General features: G+C 33.2%; 2 protein-coding genes across 2 annotated transcripts in view; one reads left to right on the top strand and one right to left on the bottom strand.

The window, feature by feature from the left end:
* LOC136025808 (protein jagunal-like) overlaps positions 1 to 23,452 on the bottom strand; it is a gene marked incomplete in the record, with an annotated part of 97,173 nt that overhangs the window by 39,247 nt on the left and 34,474 nt on the right.
* Positions 4,059 to 23,452, top strand: part of LOC136025769 (non-structural maintenance of chromosomes element 4 homolog A-like) — a 35,133-nt gene continuing 15,739 nt past the window's right edge. Inside the window, exons 1-4 of the mRNA XM_065701759.1 lie at positions 4,059 to 4,226; positions 13,778 to 13,831; positions 17,031 to 17,111; positions 20,608 to 20,738. Of these exons, the coding sequence (XP_065557831.1) occupies positions 4,154 to 4,226; positions 13,778 to 13,831; positions 17,031 to 17,111; positions 20,608 to 20,738 (339 nt within the window). The 5' untranslated portion in view covers positions 4,059 to 4,153. The remainder of the gene's footprint in view (positions 4,227 to 13,777; positions 13,832 to 17,030; positions 17,112 to 20,607; positions 20,739 to 23,452) is intronic.

Consider the following 23,452-nt stretch of genomic DNA (forward strand, 5'->3'; position numbering starts at 1 on the left):
ACCAAAGACAGTGGATGTGGTCCGGTTATGTCAGTCACGTATCCTAAACTTGTTTTTATTATTCTCATCCAGTTTCATCCTGATCTATCCGCTTTAAGTGTTTTCTAAGATTTCGAACTGCCCCCCCCCCAATGACGCTGGATCCGGTTGAGATTTAAAATAAGAGATCTGAGTTACGAGGTCATTCTAAATATGAAGTTTCACGAAGATACGATTACTCCTTCGCAAGTTAAAAATACGGCATTTTTCTTATGTTTCAGAGTTAAAAAAATAGAGCGCATCCTTTCTAATTATGTCAATCACGTATATAAGACTTATGCTTATTTTTCCCACCAAGTTTCATCCAGATCCCTCAAATCTAAGCTTTTTCAATGATTTTAGGTCCCCCCAAACTCCCCCTAATGTCACCAGATCCGATCGGGATTTAAAGTAAGAGCTTTGAGACACAATATCCTTGTAAATATCATATTTCAGTGAGATCCGATCACCCATACGTAAGTTAAAAATACCTCATTTTTTCTAAGTTTCAAGAATTAACACCCCCCCCCCCCGAAAAAAAAAACTATCCCAAAGAGACCAGATGGGTTCCGGTTATGTCAATCATGTTTCTAGGACTTGTGCTTATTTTTCCCACCAAGTTTCATCCCGATCCCTCCACTCTAGGTGTTTTCCAAGATTTTAGGTTTCCCCCTCCCAACTCCTCCACAATGTCACCAGATCCGGTCGGGATTTAAAATGAGAGCTCTGAGACACGATATCCTTCCAAACATCAAATTTCATTAATATCTGATCAACCTTTCGTAACTTTAAAATGCTTCTTTTTTTATATTTTTTTCGAATTAACCGGCCCCCAAAAATTTTGGCACTTTATGACACTTGGTTAATACCAAGTGTCATAAAAACCATCAGAAATTACATTTTTTTAACTGAAAGTAAGGAGCAAAATTAAAACTTAAAACTAAAAGAATTTATTATGTATGCGAGGGGGCTCACCCCCTCGTCAATGTCTCGCTTTTTACGCTAATGTACTTTTAGTAATTTCAAAGAGCTATTTATTCCAATTTAAAAATTTTTGGAATTCAAGGGGCATTCTTAAAGAATTTGAACCAAATTCAAAATAAAGCGTAAATAGCGAGGTATTGACGAGGAGACCCCTTCATTTTACCTATATTAGGGAGTTATTCCCTTCTTCAGTACCTCACTCTTTGTGCTAAAGTTAGAATTTTGTTAAGTAATGGCCCATATAAACAGCAATTTTTTTTGTGTTATTTTTTATCTATCTTAGCATATGAAGAGCTTGCCCCCTTCATAATACTTTTTACGCTAATTTTTGACTTGATGTTCCAACTATTTAAGAATGACTCCTGATACACAAAGACCGTTTAATTAAAATAATAAGCTTCATGATAAATTCACAAACGTTTTAGCGTAAAGAGCGAGGTACTGAAAAGGGGGTAACTCCATCATATACGTAATAACAGCCAAAAGAAAAATATGAGAAATTTGCGGCTCAAATAGTTAGTGGTAATGGATTGTAAATAAGGAGGGACCCAGCTAAATAGTAGCAGAAACTCTAAAAAAAAAAAAATTCAAAAAAAAGATTTTGATATCAATAGGTTTATTAAAAGATTTGGTTGTTTATGCTGATTTCAAATATAAAACTTCACTAAATTTAATATTAGCCATCAAAGCTTACTTGCCTGAGAAAATTTTCCTGATTTTTAAAAAAGGGGAAACACCCCCTAAAATATGATTTTCTTACGGGTTAAAAGAATAATTTAGTAAATGATTCTTTTTTGGGATGGGTTGTACCATATTTTTTTTTCTACTTCAATCGCTATCAACTCGAAGAGAATTTTCAGCGTGTTTTATTTGGATGTCAATCTGATTAACTAAAAAAATCCGATCGGTCAAAAATTGATTACTGCGAAACAGCTAATTTCTTACCTGATTTTCAAATAAATGAATTTTTAATTACGTTACCATATAAGTCGGCACATATAGTCTATTATTTTAGACGTACAATAAAAACAAATAATCAGAATTAATAAAAGTATAGAAACTGAGTCAAAAAATTTTTGGTAAAAGGGCTCTCGATTTCAACAGGTGGCTTGAAAATTTACATAATATCTTTAACAATAGATATTAAGACGGTGTTGTGCATAGATAATTACGGTTCTGTCACATTTCGATGTAAATTCTCTATCCTATTGGAATTCTAGGAACTGGCGTTACTCTTTCTTTTTTTTTTCCAAGTTTGTTATATAATCGAGGACATAAGGCAAGAAGTTGAAGTTTTTCTAATCACATTCCATAAGGGCACTACCCAGAGCATATTGACGCCTTACGCACCCTTTTACCCTTGTTGGTTCAGTTATTTTAATATAAAAGGCGCTATAGAGTCTAAAAATAAAGTTGATAATATAATCGCAAAAATTGAGGCAAAATTCAACAGACATCTTTTCAATGCAACTTAGACGCAAGAATCATTCTCCCACAAATTGGCAAGACCCTGTTATCATTCCTGATTCCAAGAAAGATGCAATAACTGAATATAAGAGATTCTACAATATATCCTTTATTAGTATACCAGCGAAGAACTTTGCTATTGTTCTCCTGAATCACTTTAGATCTGAAAAAAAAAAACAAAAAAACAAAACAAACAATCAAGCTATGATCAGATCAGGCCTGAGATGCACTGGTTAGCTCTTTGCTCTGATATAGATCTTTGAAAAGAGGGTCAAACAACTAAAGCACTCTGTATTTAAATTTGTCACAACATTCAACTGGTATTCCTGTTGTGGGATAGGGATGACAATGTTGGAAAATGGAGTAATGCCCGAAACTGCTAGTTTACTGCAGGCATACTTCAAATACATATGACCCTGAACCATGTCAACACATAGATTTGTTTTGGTCTGATATTGAATTCGATATGAGGCTAGAATATATTTTCGTCCAAATGCTTTCATATTTATAATGGGCTGAATTTTGAAAAAAGCCATGCAAGGTTGTGGAGTAATTTTTTAGATTTAACCAGAGTTAACGTAAAAAAACAATTCCCTAGTAAAATGTTTAAAGCAAAGAATGAATAGGACTGAAGCTATAAGAACAAATTAACCCTGTTTTCTTTTATAAATAGTTTGTTGTGACACCGGTTTTGCAGTGGCACTTTATCGCTTACGCAAAGTAGCTGACGTTACGGAGTTTCAGTAAATTGATTTTATATTGAATTTTTTTTTATTAGACTAATGCTTCCATAAGCTCCGTAACATGAACTTTTGTATACAATATTGAACTCCCAAAACAGTAACCAAACATTATCATTAAAATGTTACTATTCAACAAAAGGGAAGATTCTGGAGAAAGAAACGAAATTTGTGTATTTACTTTGACTCAAGTAGTGGTGAAAATTTAGTTTTGTTCGTAGTTTTTTCTGAGCAAAGTAGGAAAAAAAAATCAGAAATTGAAAAATCATTGCGTTGACAGTGCCTATTATCAAGTAATATAAGTCATTTATGTTTAGTTTAAACAATTCAAGTTACTTTAGGTTTTTATGTTGCTTATGTTACGGATCTTAAGCTAAAAATTTTCAGTTTTGTGAACAGCTTACGAAGACTCCTCTGGTGCAGTTATCGGGAGGAAAAACTGAAAAAGGTCGGTCAAAGAAATTACGACGTTAAAAAATATTATGTTTTTATTGACTTGAAGCTTACTATGTATGTAGACAAGGAAACATAGGCTTCAATGGATAGAAATTGAAAGCTATGCTTTCGCCGATTCCTAACGTGCAAAATTCACCACACACTTTTTTGAAAAAATTGCCATTGGACATCGGAAAACACTCAAAATGTCCTCTTTGAAAGTAATGCCAATTGATCAAGATTCTAAGAGATTGAAAAATTACTGCCATCAATTACGAATCTCTACTTCCTTCGATGCATTTATTAATTGTTGCCTCTCACATGATTTGAAAACCACAATTTGTAGATTGATGATACTACTCCTAAAAAGATGCCGTTATGACTAGCTGCACATTGATTGTTATCAATTTGGAGACATTGGCAATCCTGTACCTTGACTGCCGGGAAACTTCAACCAGACAACTAGGCTATTCAGAGAACAAATTAGGCTAGGCTAGCTTATTTTCAGTATGAAAACTAGTCATCTAAAAAGGAGGCAAACTAATGATGATTTAGCGGATTCTTCATTGAAAAGTGAAGATGGTAAGTTGAGAATCATGAAATGACAAATGTAGGCTTCTAGAGTAGCCTATGCAGAAATTAAAATGACACAAGGCCTATCACTGAAACTAGGTTAAAAAGCATGGTATTGGGATAGAATACTTTTCGGTAAAATTCTAGTTAATTGACTTCCTGCTATCTCAGAAAAAGTTTAGGTTAGGAAAATGAAACTTTCAGGGATGAATCTGCAGACTAAAGTATGTCCTGGGAAGGTATTTTGAAGCAACTTCCTCCACTTCTTCTCCCTCTAGAGGGCCCTGACCTTTGATGACCTTTAAAAATATGTGTGTTATAAAAGTGAAACCTTGCAAAATAGATCTTCTGCCTAATTGAAGTACAACAAAATTGTTTTCAGCTTCATAACTTTGCTCAACTCCATTCTATAAGGTTTTAAAGATATGCAAATACATTTCCTAAATTTTGAAAAAAACATTGATATGGCTCAAAATTCTACTCAAATAACAGGAATTGCATTTTCAGAACTAAAGGCAGAGAAATGGCAACTAGTAGGCTAACTGAAAATTAAGGTAAAATGTTGTTTTGTCAAAATTTCAATAGGTATAGACCTGTCACATAGGCAAATTTTAGGGCCCTCTAGAGGGAGAAGGAGTGGAGGTGGGTACTTTGAAATACCTTCCTGGGACATACTTTGGCCTGTAGACTCATCCCTGAAAGTTTCATTTTCCTAACCTAAACCCTTTTTGAGATAGGAAGAAGTCAATTAACTAGAATTTTACCTACTTTTCTTTGGCATTTGGGAGAATATAAATAGGTTTTTAAATTGCCCCTATTTTACTGCATTAGTCTTTGACACAATTGAAGTTTAGACCCAATTGCCATCTGGCTGGAGCAAGCTCAGTGGGAGTAATTTGTCATCATAAATTCAAAATGTGGTCTCTGTTTCAATAAGTAGTATGAAAAAAGTTATATTTAATATTTGCAAATTGTATAATAAATATCAAGCCATAAAAGTTACATTTTAAAATCAGAAGACAATAAGCTTTGTGTTAATATATAAATAAAACTGAAAGAATATATGTATCAAATTAGAATAATTGGTATTTCAAAAAAGAGGTTCTTCTAAGTAAGTCAATAAACTAATAATTTCTAAGTGTTTGATCTTTACTATTATGATTTAATATCCTAGCCTAATACCCATATTGTTGCTTAATTTAGATTTTCAGCTATTCATTGGCATATACAATTCTTCTCAATCCATATTTGGTAATAAGATGTGAGGGTTTGAGTTTTACATAATTTTGCTCAATTGAATACTGTTATTTTACCCTAGTTTGAACACCAATGCTTGTGTGAAATTCAAGGCATTGATTTTTCTCCATCTTGAAAGGCAGTAGAGTTGTGTAAGTAAAGGTTCCTGGAAAGCATGTAGACCCTATAGTAGGGTAAATTCGCTGTTTGAAACATAGGGGCTCTAAATAGGGCAAACAATTTTGTCCTATAGAGGACTCATTAGCTGTCAATTGAAAGCTTTGGTAATATTCTAGTTAAATGACTTCTTGCTATCTCAGAAAGGGGTTAGGTTAGGAAAATGAGACTTACAGGGATGTGTCTACAGGCTAAAGTATGTCCCAGGAAGGTATTTTGAAGTACCTACCTCCACCCCTTCTCTCTCTAGAGGACCCTGACCTTTGATGACCTTTAAAATATGTGTGTTATAAAAGTGAAACCTTGCAAAATAGATCTTCTGCTTAAATGAAGTACAATAAAATTGTTTTCATCTTCACAACTTTGCTCAATCCCAATTTATAAGATTTAAAGATATGCAAATACATTTCCTAAAATTTGAAAAAAATCATTGATATGACTCAAAATTCTACTCAAATAACAGGAATTGCATTTTCAGAACTAAAGGCAGAGAAAAAACAACTAGTAACTGAAAATTAAGGTAAAATGTTGTTTTGTCAAAATTTCAATAGGTCTACTTGTCATGTAGGCAAATTCTGGGGCCCTCCAGAGAGAGAAGGAGTGGAGATGTGTACATTAAAATACCTTCCCAGGATATACTTTAGCCTCTAGACCCATCTCCAAAAGTTTCATTTTCCTAACCTAACTCCTTTCCAAGATAGCAAGAAGTCACTTGACTAGAATTTTACCCAAAACTTTAGATATGCAATCAATTAAAAGTTTTTGAAAGACTACTTTTTGAAATTCCCTATCATATCCTATCCCTATCCTATTCCCTATCCTAGAGGCAGTAATGCTCTGAAGATTTGACTAATTTAGCTATGATAAAAGTGGATATATCACTTGATGCCTTTTTTTTTGAAGTTTCTCACAACTTAAGGTAAAATTCTAGTTTAGTGAATTCTAACCCAACTTAATAATTATGTGTAGGACACATTACATCTTATTTAGTAACATAAATACTTACTCTTAAGTATTACTATGGCATTATACTTACACATTATACTTACTATGGCAAGTTCCCAAATTAAATGGCAAGTTTCTTTTCATGAAAAAGGCAATTGTGAATTTTAGTTTATAAGCTTTTTTTTGGGGAAAAGCTAGAAAATTCCACAGGTTTGATACACAGCTTAGATACCAATATACAGTTATGAAAACTCCTTTCTTGCCCAAGAGAAGCAAAACCTTCTCACACTCTATGTAGGTGATTCTAAGCTTATTGGGGTAGCATCATCTTGGGCAGAGGCTGCCTCAATCCAAGCCAGTCTCAACAAGCTAGATGACTAGGCTAGACAATGGCTACTTGAATTTAATTTAAGCAAATGTAAAGTTTTATATTTTGGCAATAAAAATCAAAAACATATTTACACCATGCAAAACCAAATAACTGGTCAAAGAAAACCCCTAGTTGCAGTTACAGAGGAAATATACCTGGGTGTCATAGTTGACTGCCAGTTTTGAAGTCATACTGAAAAGATTGTAGCTAGTGCAAACCATACTTCAGAGACAATTAAACAAAGATTCATGACTAAATCTCCACAAGCAATCACCAAGTTATACAAGAGTCTTGTCAGAATAAGGCTAGAAACTGGCATATGAATTGCATCCCCCTTCTACAAAGTGGAAAAGGACATGATAGAGAAAGTACAGAGGAGAGCAACAAAGATAGTAGACAGGTGCCAACATCTTCCTTACCCAATGAGACTGCAAACTCTGGACTTATGCAGCATGACTTACTGAAGAAAAAGGGGTGACATAGGTGTAAGTGACAAAACTTACAAATTGATTCACAACAATCCAGTTTATTGTCTCTTCTTCATTGTTTCATCACAGCAGACAAAGGGTCATTCTAAGAAGCTCATAAAGGTCAACGCTCAGAGGAGACAACGCCATCACTTCCTAACCAACCAGGTTGTAGACCTGTGGAGCTCCTTGAGCAATCATACTGTTTCCAGTAAGACCATTGAAGAATACAAAGTCTCACTTGACAAGGAATGGAGGCTGGAATGGGACACCTTGGAGTCCCAGACCAGTGCATAAACCCTAGTCAGTAAAACTAACTTAATATCCAAAACAATTCCAAATTGATCCACATGGCAATTTTTGAAGAAATACTGAGCAATGCTACAGGATGGAAAATCCTTCAATTGCTCCAAGTTGCAATTTAAGGTAATTAGTTTGTAAATAAATTGTCATAAATAATAAACTCCAAAGACACCTATTTATAGCAATAGAAATCCACATTCAATTAGCAAGTATAATATAAAATGTTTTCATGAATTTTCTATTTAAGTGTGCATTTTCTCCATGATAAATTTTACTGTTGGTGTTTGCTGAGGAGCCTCACTGGACATAACAAAACATGCTAAGAAAACAATTCTTACTTCATAATATCCAGAATAATCATAGTTAACTTGTTATGCATGAAGCTATCCTTTATCTTAACTTCTTTCATTCTTGTGCACTTTTTCTGCCACTTTTCTGAAAAAAGTATAGATTCAATTAGAATTTTTTTTTCAGTTTTTAAACTTTTGCTGAAATAAATACAATCTGCAAAATTTGTTTATAGATACCACTTTGTACAAACCTCAGTTGCATCAACGCAAATTAAACTATTTATCATAACATCTGTTAAAAGAAAAATGGTGATAAATTAGGCTAGGCCATGTTGGTTATGAAGATAGTATCTGGGCATTTGTTTGAGCATGTTTTTCAGAACTGCTTATTTGAATCCATGCTTTTTTTCAGAAATGTGATGGGAAAAGTATAAATCAATGAATGAAGTGAAGATAAAGCTTAACTTCATGCAAAATATGCTAACTATGATTATTCTGCATATTATGAAGTAAGAATTGTTTTTTTTTTAATATGTTTCCCTATTTCCAGTGAGGCTCCTAGGCTTATATCTTGCCATCAACTAACAATAGCATAGAATTTGTTGGGAACTGTCTGAATTTGAGCCATCATAGAGTTTACTTTTTAATCCCTAGTAATGACAAAGGCAAAGCAATAGATAAAGCTATGTTTTTTATTGCAGCAAATGCTTAGGCTTTACTTCCAACCAAGTTCTAGATTATCTGGAAATTTCAAAGAAAAATAATTTTTAAAATTCCTTAAAACATACTCACTAGTATCCTACAACTGTACTTAATAAATAATTGTATTAGTAAAATGAATTATAGAGAGTTGTTCATTACCACAACTTAAAGAGTTTGACCTTTGTTTTAATGATACACAGTCCATAGAAAAGGTTCTGTTGACATACCTTCATAAGATATATTTTGCATATCCCTTAGACGCATAAAATCACCTCCATAAACTAATTGAAAATAACAACATTGGAAAAATTTCTGATTTGGAAAATTTTAACTCTTTAGGAACTAAAGAGTTCTTTAGTTCTTTAGGAACTAAAGAGTCCTAAAGAGGCCATGAAAACTGCCAAGTAACATTGCTACTATGCTACCCGATTTTTTGTATAGCAGAGCACAACTTGTATTTTGGCAATTTTTCTTTGAGCAAAAATTATTTTTAGAGGTAAAAATGGCATTTTTAGACTAAATCTGTCAATATATTTGAAAACTGCTAAGTAGCATTGCTACTAAGCTACCCCACCTTTTGCACAGCAACTCCTGGATAAATATATTTATCACCAGTAAAAATTTCAGTATACCCAGTATCCATCTTTGTGAAATTTTATGGAAGATTTGCCCTTAACTGGTAGGATAGAGTATAAAATTAACTTGTGCACTTTTATTTTTGATATTTGTCAGTAACCCTAGGGGATACACCATTGTGGTCCCATGTAATCTTCAAATATCATACAAAGAATCTTTGGCAAATCATTTGACTTCTGTTGTCTATCCAGAAAGGAGGAGATAAGGGGGTTCTGTTGTGGTTTTGTACCCCACCCAACCACTTATGCAGCAAAAAATTGAAAGTTTTCAAAGATTATTGTTTTCAATAAGTTCAAGGGGAAATTGTCGACTTCTTTTGCTCATTTCTAGGGATTAAAAAGTAAACTCCATGACAGCTCAAATTCAGATGGTTCCGGACAAATTCAGCACTATTGCTAGCCAGCAGCATAGTTTGCACACTTCATATTATGTTGCAAACTTCAAAATTACCAAATCATCTCCTATGGTTGGAAAGTTTTTAAGCATCTACCTTTGCTCTTACCCCTTAAAGGGGGCACTGACCTTTGAAAAAATTCATGTTACATAATTAAAACTAGTATAATTCTAAATGAGAGATATTTTGTGAAAATTTTATATTATGAAAATATAAAGGCTATAAGTAAGGCAGAGGATAAGTGAGCCAGCATCACTTAAGGTATTCCTAATATTCTTTTGAAATAAAATAATTATTCCACTTACAAATCCAATTTAAAGCCCTTTAATGATCCTAAAGCGTAACCTAATTCCTTATTTTTGGCACAGGAAAAAGGTTAAAAATTGTGGTTAAAAACCTGCAAGTCAATTTTAAATCAGTTCTTTCTACTTTGTATTTTCACCATTCATTAATGATAAACAATCAAATTCAGTAACCTTGCAATTAATAAACCCTTTATTTCTGGCATTTTGGACAATATTTAACAATACTTTGTTTTTTTGTTTTTGTGAACTGTTTTTTTTTTTTTTTTGAACTGGTTTGTGAACCTGTCACAACCATCAGACCTATATCTGATTGTTAAAAAATTTCAGATCTTCTGGATTTAAATATTATTTTAAATTGATTTGTAAAAACAGATTACAACGAAAGTAGACAAAATAATGTTATAAAGTAAGTATTTTTTTATTTATGTCTTTTTTAGGCTATTGCTAACCAAGATGGTATCCTACAGCTATGTACAGGATCGTAATAGGGAGGGGGTGCTTATGCAAGTGAAACAATTATTATGTCTTATTATTCTTGTTAACAGGTTTGTGAAAAAAAGTTTTACATATATTTTCTTTTTTTTGTGGCTCATTTTGATTGTGTAACAAGTATAATCAGAATGACCAAGACTTTCTGAAGGGCAGCACTTTGCAGAGAAAAGAGCTGCATTCACCTTGGAAACTGGAGGTTGCCAACTACTACCCTAAATGAAAAGCAAACTTTTTCTGATTGTGGGGTCTTATTGTTTTTTTTTTAGTTTCTCATTAATAGTTGGTTCAAAAGAGTGCATTGCATGGTATGTTCATGTTTTAGGTAATAAATCAATCAAGAAAGCCAAGATATTACCTTTCTTTGTCCTAACTCAATTATTTTTCAAGATAGGTAAAATACCTCATAATAGAGTTTTATAGTTTAATTACCAAATATAGAACACAGATAAAAGCAAGGGATGATTTTGATGCTATATTCCTCCCTCTCTCATATTGCTTGGGCATAGCAATGAGCTATAAATTATACAGGAGTTTGCTAAGGGAACATTCTCCTCTAATATTTTCAACCAGTTGGTAGAAAAAATTGAGTAGGTTGAAGAGTGGCACAAAACACCACTATTTTCCTGGCTTTTTTTTAGGGTTAATGGCCTGATAGAAATATATGATGCAAGTTAATGATGAAAGATGATTGATCTCAGTCAATAAAGAACAAAAAAAAATAAAGTAATTTTGATTGCAATATTTCCATTCAGTTGGTATGACTAAAAAAAAAGAAGAAAAAAAAGCATTCTCTGGATAAACAGGACCTCAGATTGTGTGCCTAAGTCTAGATTGAAATGGAAAGAAGGAGACTAAAAAAATATACTCCTTTTGCAATCTTATAGAAAATTAAACTGACAAATGATATTTACATATTTTTTAACATAACTGAAAAACTCTAAAACAACATTGGTCAAATGTTCCCTGTAAGTTTGACATAATTGCATTCTAAGACCACACTGGCTATACATGACATATGAAAAAACCTATTCTCTGGTTAAACAGGCCTTCATATTGCATGCCTAAATATTGGTTGAAATGCAAGCAAGGTGGAAGAAACAATTCCTTTTGCAGTCTTGAAGAAAATTAAACTGACAATCAGATTTGCATGTTTTATACATAATTTAAAAAAAAAATACAACAATATTGGTCAAATATGTAAGTTTGGCATGAGTACATCCTAAGGCTACACTGGTCATATATGATGTATAGAATATATCATATGTGTATTCGTATGTCCTGTGTAGCCAGTATGGTCGTAGAAGGTATTTACAATCAGTCAGTAAATAAGACGAGACAGTCAGTAAAATCCATTACACTCCCCCCAAAAATTTTAGCTAGTGACACTTCTGTTAGACATTTGGAGGATGTATTTGTTTCTGTAGCAAATATTCTATTTGGAAAGAGTGTTGAATTGGTAATTGAATTGCACTGATTGTTTCTTGTTATTATAGCTAGTTAAGGAAAGAACCTTGCACCAAGATTACCCAAATAAATGTAAATTCTTGTTTTTCATTTCATTTTTCATTTTGGTAATTTAACACTTGGATAAATTTTAGTACACATTCAACACTTATTCCAGTTGTAATAGTCCATACTATGACAACTCTATTTCAGCCATCTACGCATAATTTAGTTGTAGATGGCTATAAGAGTTAGCTGATTTTGTGGGTTTGCATGTTTTTGCTTATTATTTTCAACAACAATTGGTTCATAATCTTAATTTGAATCTTGTAACACCTCATGTCATTCTATGATGTTTTCTTAAAAGTTCATACTGAATAAATCCTTATGCTAAAGTCAGACAAATGATAAATTAAACATTACTTTTTTTAATGATCTGAAGTGTGAATCATGGTTTAGATCCTATATCACATGATGTTTGATATATACTAGCAAATATTTTTTTGATGGCTCAATACCAGGCAAAACTGAATAAGTTGTGTCTTTCATAAGCACACACAGATCCGACTCTTGACTAGTGGCATCAGAGTATTTTTCATAGAGGGTTGGGTTGTAAAAACACATTTTATATCGCTATTTTCTTGAATGGGTAAGGGAGGTGCCAACTGTCAGGAAACAGGTACCCCAAAAGGGGTATCCTATGTAAAGTTTGATCTTAGGTATGACTCCTGAGAGTGACATCAAAGGATTTGTCATAGAGGTTTGGGTAGTACAAAATACATTTTATATTACTAGTTTCTTGGATGGGGAAGGGAGGTGCCAACTGTCAGAAAACAGTTACCCCAGGAGGGGTACCCCATGTAAAGTATCATCTTAGGTCCAATTCCTGAGAGTGATATCAAAGAATTTGTCATAGAGGGTTGGTCAGTACAAAATACATTTTATATCACTATTTTCTTGGACAGGGGAGGGATATATCAACTGTCAGAAAACAATTACTCCAGGAGGCATATGCCACGTATTGTGCCAAGTCTGTTGCAAGTGGTAGAACTGCATGGCATACATGACACTTCGAGAGACACACAGGTGGCAGAAAGTGTGTACCCACTTAAGGGTCTTCTGGCTAATCTTCGGTGGAGGGGTCCTTCTTTGTGAACAAACAGGTGCATTGATTGTTGTTTTGGATATTTAGGCTGATAATCTCTTCAGATAAATCAGTCTTTTCAGGAACTAAATAAAAAAAGGTTTTTTGATGAAATATGAAGTAACATGAAAGATAACACCCCATTTTATCTTACGAAAAACATGAAGCTCTGTAGAACAGACACTTTTTGCAAAAAAGTGACTAAAAGTAAAGCTAACAGCTGTATATTGAACAGCTGTTGAATACAGCTTTAACAACTGTATGTATATTCAAAAGTATATTCAACAGCTGTCTTTAAGTAAAAAAAAACCTAAATGAACAAGGTAAAAAACATCCAACTAAATAAAGCCTTAAAAAAAGAAAAAAAGAAGAGATTTTATAAAATTGAATCAAATCAACATAGTCTCAGCATCATAAATCCATGTAGGGTTGCCTAATTGATTAGTTTTAGAATTCATTTTTATTTTGAATGACTTAAATTTTGTTTTGTTTTTTATAATTTTTAACTCGTTTTTATTCTTTAGTATGAACAGCTGTTGGCTACGGTTTGCGTAGTTTCTTCAAGGTTTATTAGTTTATTCCTGGTCACTAATTACTTTGCTAATTACTTGGCTAATGACTTTTGTTTATAACTCATTTTTCTTTTCTTTTTTCAGATGCAAGTAGTGACTTGAGGCTAAAATATTTAAAGCTTTTAAATGACATAATTAGTAAGTATTTATTAATTGTATTGATATTCCTGTCAAAATTAATTTTCCTTACACCTTATATGTGCTTTAGCCTCCCTTGGCATAGCCTTTAACCTTTCTTTATCATTTGCGTCCTGTGTATTTTGTTTTGAAATGGCTAAAAAAATAAAAAAATGGAAATGAATCAATGGAAATATGATCTACTTATATGCTGAAGTTAGGTTACGATTTGCCCTAGAGAAGTTCTAGCAGATCAAATTAGATGCCCATTTTACCCACCCTAACCTTGGTTAAGATCGTATCATTTAGCTTTGATTTATTTGCCAGAAAGTAACTTCCTAAATAATTAAGTATGCTAGAAATGCTCTTGGCAATAAAAGTTTTACCTTTGTACAATTCTGATGCAATCAAACTGAACTAAGTCGGTTTAGTGACTTGTAACTTTTTTCATTATAAAATGAAGCTGGGGGGAGGGTGGATTGTTCAATATAAAGGAGGGTGGGATAAAATGTTTGTGTTTTTTTTCGAGTTGCTCCTGTGAAATACAAAAAAGACAGCTTTCGTTGAAAATACCCCAAAAGGCTTTTTTTCAAAATCTACAGTGAGGGGTAAAAAGACAGCAAAGCTGCCTAAATTGACGTAAGAACTTAGGCTACCAGTAAACCCAAAAAAACTGATGGATCAGTTTTTTGAACCGCAATTTAAGCTTAAAATATTTTCGTAAAGCAAAGAAAACCGACATATCTGCAGGGATTTTTTTTACAGTGCAGGCTCTGACCAGATACAAAATAAAAATAAAGTTAGATGATGCTGCTTTCCATCTGTTGCCCTTTTTTAGGGGGGTTGCATCTTAAGATTTGTTCTCATGAACAGGGAAGTGTCCAATATTTTTATTTGGGGCGTTTTGACCATGAAACTTATGACAGATCCAAGAATCTTTCTAAAGTATTCAGGGGTGTCTATTAGAATCACAATTCTTCTTAAGAAATAACTAGATCTACATTGCATGGGCGATGTGAGATGTTGTGGTAACCTTCGTTCGGCTTTGCCCAGTAAAGTGTTGCGAGAGCAACACTTTGGTTTTGTTTTCTTGCTTTAATTAAATGCTGAAGTTGTTAATCTGTAAGGATCTTATAATAAATACTAGGTATACCAATTCGCAAGAGTTGAAAACCCCTCAATGCAACTGGAAAAGGTTGCAAACCCCTCATTGCTGAAGATGATTTTAGCCTAATAGCCGATTATTACTTACAAGTCCCCTACATGTCTTACCACTGGAACCAAATTGGTCTTACCATCAAATACACTGGAAACAAATAATAGGTACACCAACTAGCAAAAGTTGCGAACCCCTCATTGCCGAAGATGATTATAAGCTAACAGTCGACTGTTGCTTAAAACTCCCTTATATGTTTTACAATTGGTATCGGCCTATTTTTGGTTTCAGTATGTACCTTACTACTGAAGTTGTCAACCCCTTTAAACTTTCCAGCTGATATATCTCATAAAGGAATTTTTCTACCAAAAAATCGATGACATATAATTTGATCAGCTCATCAAGAGCTATCGACCGCCATCGAAAAAATCTATCGTTCTTAGTTCAAAAGTTGACTTTTTTGCTGTAGGACAAGTTTCTAACATCATCACTTAGAAAGGAGCAAAGGATAATCTCTAATTTCTTTAGCAATGAGAAAACTTTTAATGTTTAAGAGGCACATCTGATAAGATTTCTCTACCGCAATGCCAAGTTCAAAAACCGAATGATAAATTCAGCTGAAATCATTAACAGAAATGGGTAGAAACAATAGATTTTTGGCCCGAGGCAAAAATTCTACGAAGTTTTCCAAAATGCAAAGTCATATTCATCAATATGGCCTAAGTTCAACACGTTCCGTAAAAACCGCAGAGGATAGACCCTTACCATTTTCTAGGAATAAGCTGAAACTGGGGTGCTAGAAACACGACAAACCCGAAATGTTGCTCTTGCAACACAACTAGGGTTAAATCACCAGCAACCCTGTTTATTGCCAATTTTTTATTAAAGCTGAAGCTGGATACCTGAAGCTAAAATAGTTTTTGCTGTTCTGGCAAAGTCTACATCCTACAATACATGATGGATGTTTGGCCAAATGCTTGTGTCAGAGTCCAGTATATTGGGGAAATTGCTAGCCATACACCGAGTTAATGCACATTTCATAAAGTGCATGCATGCCACAGCTGACCTTGTGTAACCACTTGTTTAGCATTTCCAACTGATCAACTTAACAAAAATTCTCTGAAGCAAGACCTTCCTTTTGTACAAAAGTATAATCAAAAGGAAAGGTATCACCTTTTTATAGATGTTTGTATACATTCTGTCGACATGTCTCTGACAAAAAAGAATAAATATTCTTGTTCGAAATTCAGTCTCCTCGTTTCTTTTGAAAATATGATCATGGATTAGCCCTTTGTGAGTTCTTTATGACCTTGCTTTTCTACTTGACTCTGTATATGCTTCTCCCCTTGCTTTGACCATCTGGACAGCATGACCTGTCAATGCAGTGTCAATGTATAAGAATCAAATATGAATCCAGATGAAAAGAGGAAGGACAAGATCCCAAATTGGTTTCGATTACAACTCCCCAATGAAGATTCAAGACGAAAATTTTTAACCCCAAATGGAATGCAATCACAATAATGTGGCAATGATGCAATCAAAATATATCACTAATTGTTGTAGAAAAAAATAGTAAACCTAAATGGGCTAGTAGCCTACATAAAGGCATCTATTTCAAAGAACAAAACAAAACTTTTTGAAAGCCTTCAAAATGACTATTTTGAAATTTGGAATTTCATTAGGAATTTGGAAATTTGGAATTTGGAAATTTGCAATTTTGGAATATTTTGAAATTTGTTCACATGGCAGCATGTGAACTCCAAATTTATATTTTTAGTTTCAAGTCATAAAAAAACTATATTTATGAGCTTCTTAGTGATTTATTTCCTGTAGCTATTTCTTATTGCACCCCCCCTCCCCACTATAAAAAATATTGTGCTCCTTAGACTTTTTCTTGGATTTCTAGTCTTATAGTGACTCCATGTTTCTATTGTTATAATTTCTGAAGGGCTTGCCAAGTAATCTTTCTAGATGGAAGAAGCAATTCTTTCAACTTGTTTTAGGTGGCTCCTTTTTAATAATATAATGGCATACCTGCTGGTTAATGTGTAATTCTTTTTCAAGATAAACGAGAAGAAATTGTCCAATTTGGAAGTGGACAGGCCATTCATGTCTTTGATGAAGCCAAGAAACTTGTCTCCCAAGGTTTGTACTTTTCTTTTTTAGATTTTATCTTAACCATTTGCTAAAGGTTGAAGTTAGGAGTCATATAAACCTTAAGACTTTCATATATTTTCCTTTGCTGTTTTTAATGTTAATTAAAAACATGTGTTCATTGGTGTCTTTGCACCAAGAATAGAATATTAGAAACTACACTGATGAAAATGGTCAAGCTTGGTTCTGAAGCGTGGATGCTCCGAAAAACGGATGAGAATTTATCTAGATGTTTCCAGAGAAATTGCTTATGGATTGTTTGGGGTACCTGACTGACTGGCCGTATCTGAAACTGCAAGCCGTATGAAAAATCTATATAAATCCTGCATTCTAGGCCTATAAAGGTTGATGAGAGGAAGGTTGAAAGAGGATAGTGAAGGTTGTGAAGGTTGAGAAGGTGAAGAGGAAGGTTGAGATGGCTAGGACACGTTCTGCGGATCAAGGATGACAGATTGCCCAAGATAGTCCTTGTCAAGCAACTGATTAGGGCCAAACGTCCTTGTCCATCTCGTAAGGAAAGATTTAAGTCCAATGAAAACTTCTTGGGAGGGTTAAAAAGGGAGACTTTGAATAGGCTGATGTGGTGGAGGAGCAGGTGTAGTCCTGGGAATGATTTAACCGGGGAGATTTAGTTAGTGGGGTGTATAAAATTCCTTGTTCTTGTGGAAAGTTTTATATAATCCTTCCGGTGTATGAAATTCCTTGTTCTTGCGAAAAGTTTTATATAATCCTTCTGGGAAGGATTTAACCCGGGGAGATTTATTTAGTGGGGTGTACAAAATTCCTTGTTCTTGTGAAAGTTTTATATTGGTAGAACTCACCAACAATTTATTGAAAAATTTATTGAGCATCGCAACTCAATAGAAAAAACCTACTATTAAGCAAGCCTCCTTGAACTTTTGTTTGAGCTCTGGCTGAACATACATTCTTTCATCCTGAACAGTTTATACAGTTTGATGAGGCTACATCTGTTTCTTATGATAGGTTGTTTTTTTTTCATTGGGCGAGGGAGGCTATGGAAATTAAAAAACATATGTTTTGCTAATCTTTCAATAGAGACACGGGGAATTTAAATATTGATCCAGTTTATGATTATCTTTTGAAAAATGAACCAATAGTCAATAAGGGAATTAAAATTTTACATAATCACCAGGGGACAAGATTACCTACTGGACCGAAAAGAGTTGTTTCAATATTAGCTAAAAAGAGGATTATTTTGTAACAGAATAGTTAACATAGTTTCAATTTTCATAATTTTTCCTCAGTTGCTTTGATGTTCTCTTTGAAGAAACTCTAATAGCTTCTTTCCTCTATGTGGATCAGTGGCGACAATAATTTTTATTGTTATTGGCGGTGGATTTATTAGTCTCGTTTGAGGTTTCTTTTGTTGAGTTTTATCTCTCTTTGTTGTTTATTTTTTCTTCTTGGACTTCAACATTTTGGTAGATCTGACCACTAAAATCATATTTTTATGAATATTGCATGCTTGAAACCGTTAAATTTTCCAAATATTGGGGATAGTGCCCCCCCAGTCCCGAACTGACGAGTGTATGTGTTGTGTCAAAACCAATGACCAATTTACGTACGTTTTTGACAGAGTGGGAAATTAAAAACCCTAATCGCAAAAACTTCACTTTGTTACAGGTTTTGATACAATATCCCAGTGCCCTGTCAGAGTTGCCATGGTGAAAAAAGTTGCCCAGCGCCCTGGAGAAAAAAATTAGGCACATCAGGGTTTCAAGCTCTTTTTCGAAATTCTCGAAAATGTGAGTTTGCACTCTAATTTCGCTCCTAAGATAGACATTAATAGTATTTAACATTTCTTAGAAAAACTAGACATTGTTTTCAAATCTCGCGGTTTAATTTTCACTTAATAAAGGGGCTGGGAGGGAGAGCATTCGAGAGGGAGTTTTCATCATGCAAATAAGAGTTTTTAAACATGGAGATTTCACGATCTGATCGTGGAGATTTTACCATCAAGAGATTTCACCATCAAATATGGCTGTACGCAGTATGCTGGCGTCCCGGAAACGTTGTTGGCATCTCTCCAAAAGCTCAGAAAATGGGCTGACAAAGCGGGTGCAATCGATACCCGTTGGTCTAGTCTTTCAGTAAAAGGTTTTATTTTTTGTCAATGACTGTTTTTAGAATCTATAAATAATTGTTTTTGTAAAAATAAAATACTTATCTTATTTCTGTGCAAAGTCTAGCAACAATGAAGCTGTTAGCTCCTAGAAACTTTCAAAAATGATGTATATTATGGAATTTTTCTATACTAACAAACTGCTTCTGTTTACATCTTTGGTATGAATGCAATGAGCAAATGTTTCACGATAATGTTTCGCTTGAAAGTTTAAAATAGTTCTGTTTATCTGCTCAGATATAGAACAAATTTTACGCTTAAGCGAGCAACAATTTTAAAGGTATTTAATTAATTATAGTTTTTTCCCTAAAATATCGGAAATTGCTTAAGGGACAAAAACCATAGAAAATAAATTGAGACTTATTAATATTTACATCAAGTAGTTTTTTCTATTGCTTTGGGACCTTGGGCCGCAAATTGCGAAAAACTCATGAGTATAGAAGGTTGTTAACTTTGTACTACGTCCCTGTAGCTTCCATTGCAATTAATTGTTCTAATGTCCTAATTGTTCTAATTTTTAAAAGTAAATAGCTTTAATTTTGGGGTGAAAGAGTGGGTCGGTATACATCCCTGGTTCCTCTCTAAGTTGTGTGGTCAGAAAACATGATATAAGTCGAAAACAGGGGCGGTTCCAGAAACACCAAAGGAGTTTCATATGTCCAAATTGTATTGCGAAATTTGTATGTATAAATGCATAATATATATGCGCGATCTGCATCTTCCAAAAAAAAAGTTTTTGAATACGGGAATAGACAGGGCTGGAATTGCAGGTTTGTAAACTAAAGATATTAAATAAAAATTAAAATAAAGTAAATATATAAATAATAACAGAAATTATAGATTATGAAATAACAAAAATAATAATGGTAAAAAATATTAAAAATAATAATTAAAAGTTATATGTAGTTTTTTATTCTTAATTTGTGGCTCCGGGTATTGAAGTATGATATGCTGCTAGTCTATTGCATCACTCTGTCACGTGGTTTTAAACGACTGTTGAATTTTGTACGTATTTGTTTTTTTATAAAGTTAAACAAGACTGCATGCTAGCCAGTATAAATTGTTTTGCTACATTCAGACCAACGAAGTTTTGAGAAGTATAGTATAGAAGTTTGTGACGTTTTATATTGTATTTTGAGTTAATCTTTTTGTATAATATATGTTGTGAAATTAAATTTTTATATTTAAAACGAAAATTTAAACATATTTTTTAATTTTTTTTTGCAGATATTTATGTATTATATTTTGAGTTAATCTATTTATAAAAGATATTTTGAAATTAAATATTTATATTTTAATAGCAAGTTCATACACATATTTAAATTATTTTTTTTATATTTTTAGTTAAAGCAGCACCTGAATTTAATTTAGATGCTAAGCTGGTTTCGCAAATCGTCAATTTAGTTCGAGAGAAAGCAGAGGTCTTCAACGCGAATATAGAGAAGTTTGATGTTGATGAATTCACTGATGCAGTGGTAAGTTATACCCTGTTGAAAGATGGGTCACTTTTTACGTAATGTGGGTAGCTTTTTTCATAATTTTCTTGGTAAATCCTGACAATGTTTTTGTTTTATAACCTCTCGACTAACTGAGTAGGCAGATTTTAGTTATAGGTGTTATCGAAATTTGTGATAGGAATTTATAATATATTAAAGTACTAATTCTAAGTAAAAAAAATTAAAAAAGTTTTACAGAAAATTAACAGGAAAACGCAATAGCGTTTTTCTGTAGGCATGTGTCAAGAGAAAATAATAATAATTCAATTTTACTATTTAATCATTGTTTTAAGTTTAAAACCTCAAATATAAAACCTTTTTATTATTAAAAAGGCTATTTCAATTCTCTGGCTCAATAATTTTAATAATTATTATTAATCATAATTATATTAGTAATTATAATAATCATTAAGTGGGGACTATGTGAGAAGGAGTTAAGTTTTACCAAAACTTTCAAGCTTATAGTGTATTTGTGTATGTGGCGTATTCTACAATTTTCATTTAATGTACACCTACTAGTATATACAATATACAAATACAATTTAGGATATACAAATAAAATATAAAAATACAATTACTAATATACAACCATATACAAAATAAAGCATACAACTCAAAAACAAGTTTTTGTTGCGTAAATTCTGTCTATTGTTGTCATGATTGAATCGTGAAAAGAAGCATGCAGACGATATTCTTGGTTACAAACGGGATATTCTTGTTATTCATCCCATTTTTTCTTCGTTTGTTCGAACTTACCTCCTCCTCACTTTTTCTCCGTCCAAAAATTGCCCCCTATAATAAAACTATATGTACCGGTGAACGGTTTTTTGCAAATGGTTTCTGGTGCGTTTTTAGAGCCAATTCGAGCGTTGTTCTCATCGTCTTTAATGATTTGAGCATGCCGCTGTGTCTTATTTTTGGTATATGCTTGACCGTCTTGGAATGTTTTCATATGATTTTCCAACAAAACGAAACCAAAGTTAGTTAATCCTACTGTTTGTACCATAGCTAAAACGGCTACAAATTTTACTGTTTTTTTTGTTTGTTTGTAATCTTTGTATGAAGAGACAGAAAAGACTGGGTCAGAAACTTTTTAGAAACTTCCCTCGCTGATGCAGCTTGCATAATTAACATTGCGGTACAATAGAAAGAAATGCTAAATTACTCTTGCGCAGGGGCACCGGATTCGTGAAAAGAGGCAAGCAGAAGGTATTCTTGTTTACAAACAAGCTCAACCGAACATTTTAACCAGTTAATTTAGCTGTAGCTTATCGTCGATCTATACAAGGATCAATTGGGTAAAATAGCTATTATGTTCAGTAGGGCTATTCAACAAATATATATTAGTAGCTATATCTATAAATCAAGTGATAAAAGTGACATTTTTACATCAGAAGAAAATAAGGATTCTATTCATGTCTTAATAGTCAACTAAGGAGTAAATATAACAAATAGCATAATATAGTTGGTTTATGATTTTTTTAAAGTCAATTAAATAATAATTTGAAGCTATTAGTCTTGAATAATGTTAATAATATTCATATATAATATCCATATTATAATGATAATATCCAAAATATAATAATATAAAAATAATGATGATATAAAAATTTTGTGAATAGCATAAATTTATGGCAGTGTTGGTCTTTGGCCATAGCAATTAAGCAAGTTGAACTTCTAGAGCTCCAAGATGATGTATATTTTTCGCTCATTTTCTGCTGATTTTTCACGCACGTTCATTATTCTTAAACTTGGCGCCAGCTGAGTGTAAAACCACCCAACTCCGTATGGAAATCTTTCCAAAAAAATTGAGTCCCCTGAATTTTCTAATTTTGAAGACACATATTGTTGTGTATGTTTTCACTTAATCAATTAAAAAAACGGCTTTTATTTTTAGTGTCCTTGGTACTTAAAGCTAAGTATAAGAAGAAAAAAAAGCTTGATCTAATCTATCATTTTATTCATCTTCAAATTGGATACAGAAAAAGTTTGATGCTAATGATTTCAGTGCGGCCTTCGAAGTCCACAGGCCGTAATACAATGAAAATATCACTAGGCAGAAACTATCAATCTTCAGATGTAATGATACACCACCAGGCGTAACAATCCAGAATCTGAGCCACTGCAATTCAACATTTAAAGACAATTCAGTCTTAGAAGTCCACAGGCCGTAATACAATGAAAATATCACTAGACAGAAATTATCAATCTTCAGATGTAATGATACACCACCAGGCGTAACAATCCAGAATCTGAGCCACTGCAAATCAACATTTAAAGACAATTCAGTCTTAGAAGTCCACAGGCCGTAATACAATGAAAATATCACTAGGCAGAAATTATCAATCTTCAGATGTAATGATACACCACCAGGCGTAACAATCCAGAATCTGAGCCACTGCAATTCAACATTTAAAGACAATTCAGTCTTAGAAGTCCACAGGCCGTAATACAATGAAAATATCACTAGGCAGAAATTATCAATCTTCAGATGTAATGATACACCACCAGGCGTAACAATCCAGAATCTGAGCCACTGCAATTCAACATTTAAAGACAATTCAGTCTTAGAAGTCCACAGGCCGTAATACAATGAAAATATCACTAGGCAGAAATTATCAATCTTCAGATGTAATGATACACCACCAGGCGTAACAATCCAGAATCTGAGCCACTGCAATTCAACATTTAAA

The sequence above is a fragment of the Artemia franciscana genome, chromosome 1 (assembly GCF_032884065.1).
Source record: "Artemia franciscana chromosome 1, ASM3288406v1, whole genome shotgun sequence".
Lineage (NCBI taxonomy): Eukaryota > Metazoa > Arthropoda > Branchiopoda > Anostraca > Artemiidae > Artemia > Artemia franciscana.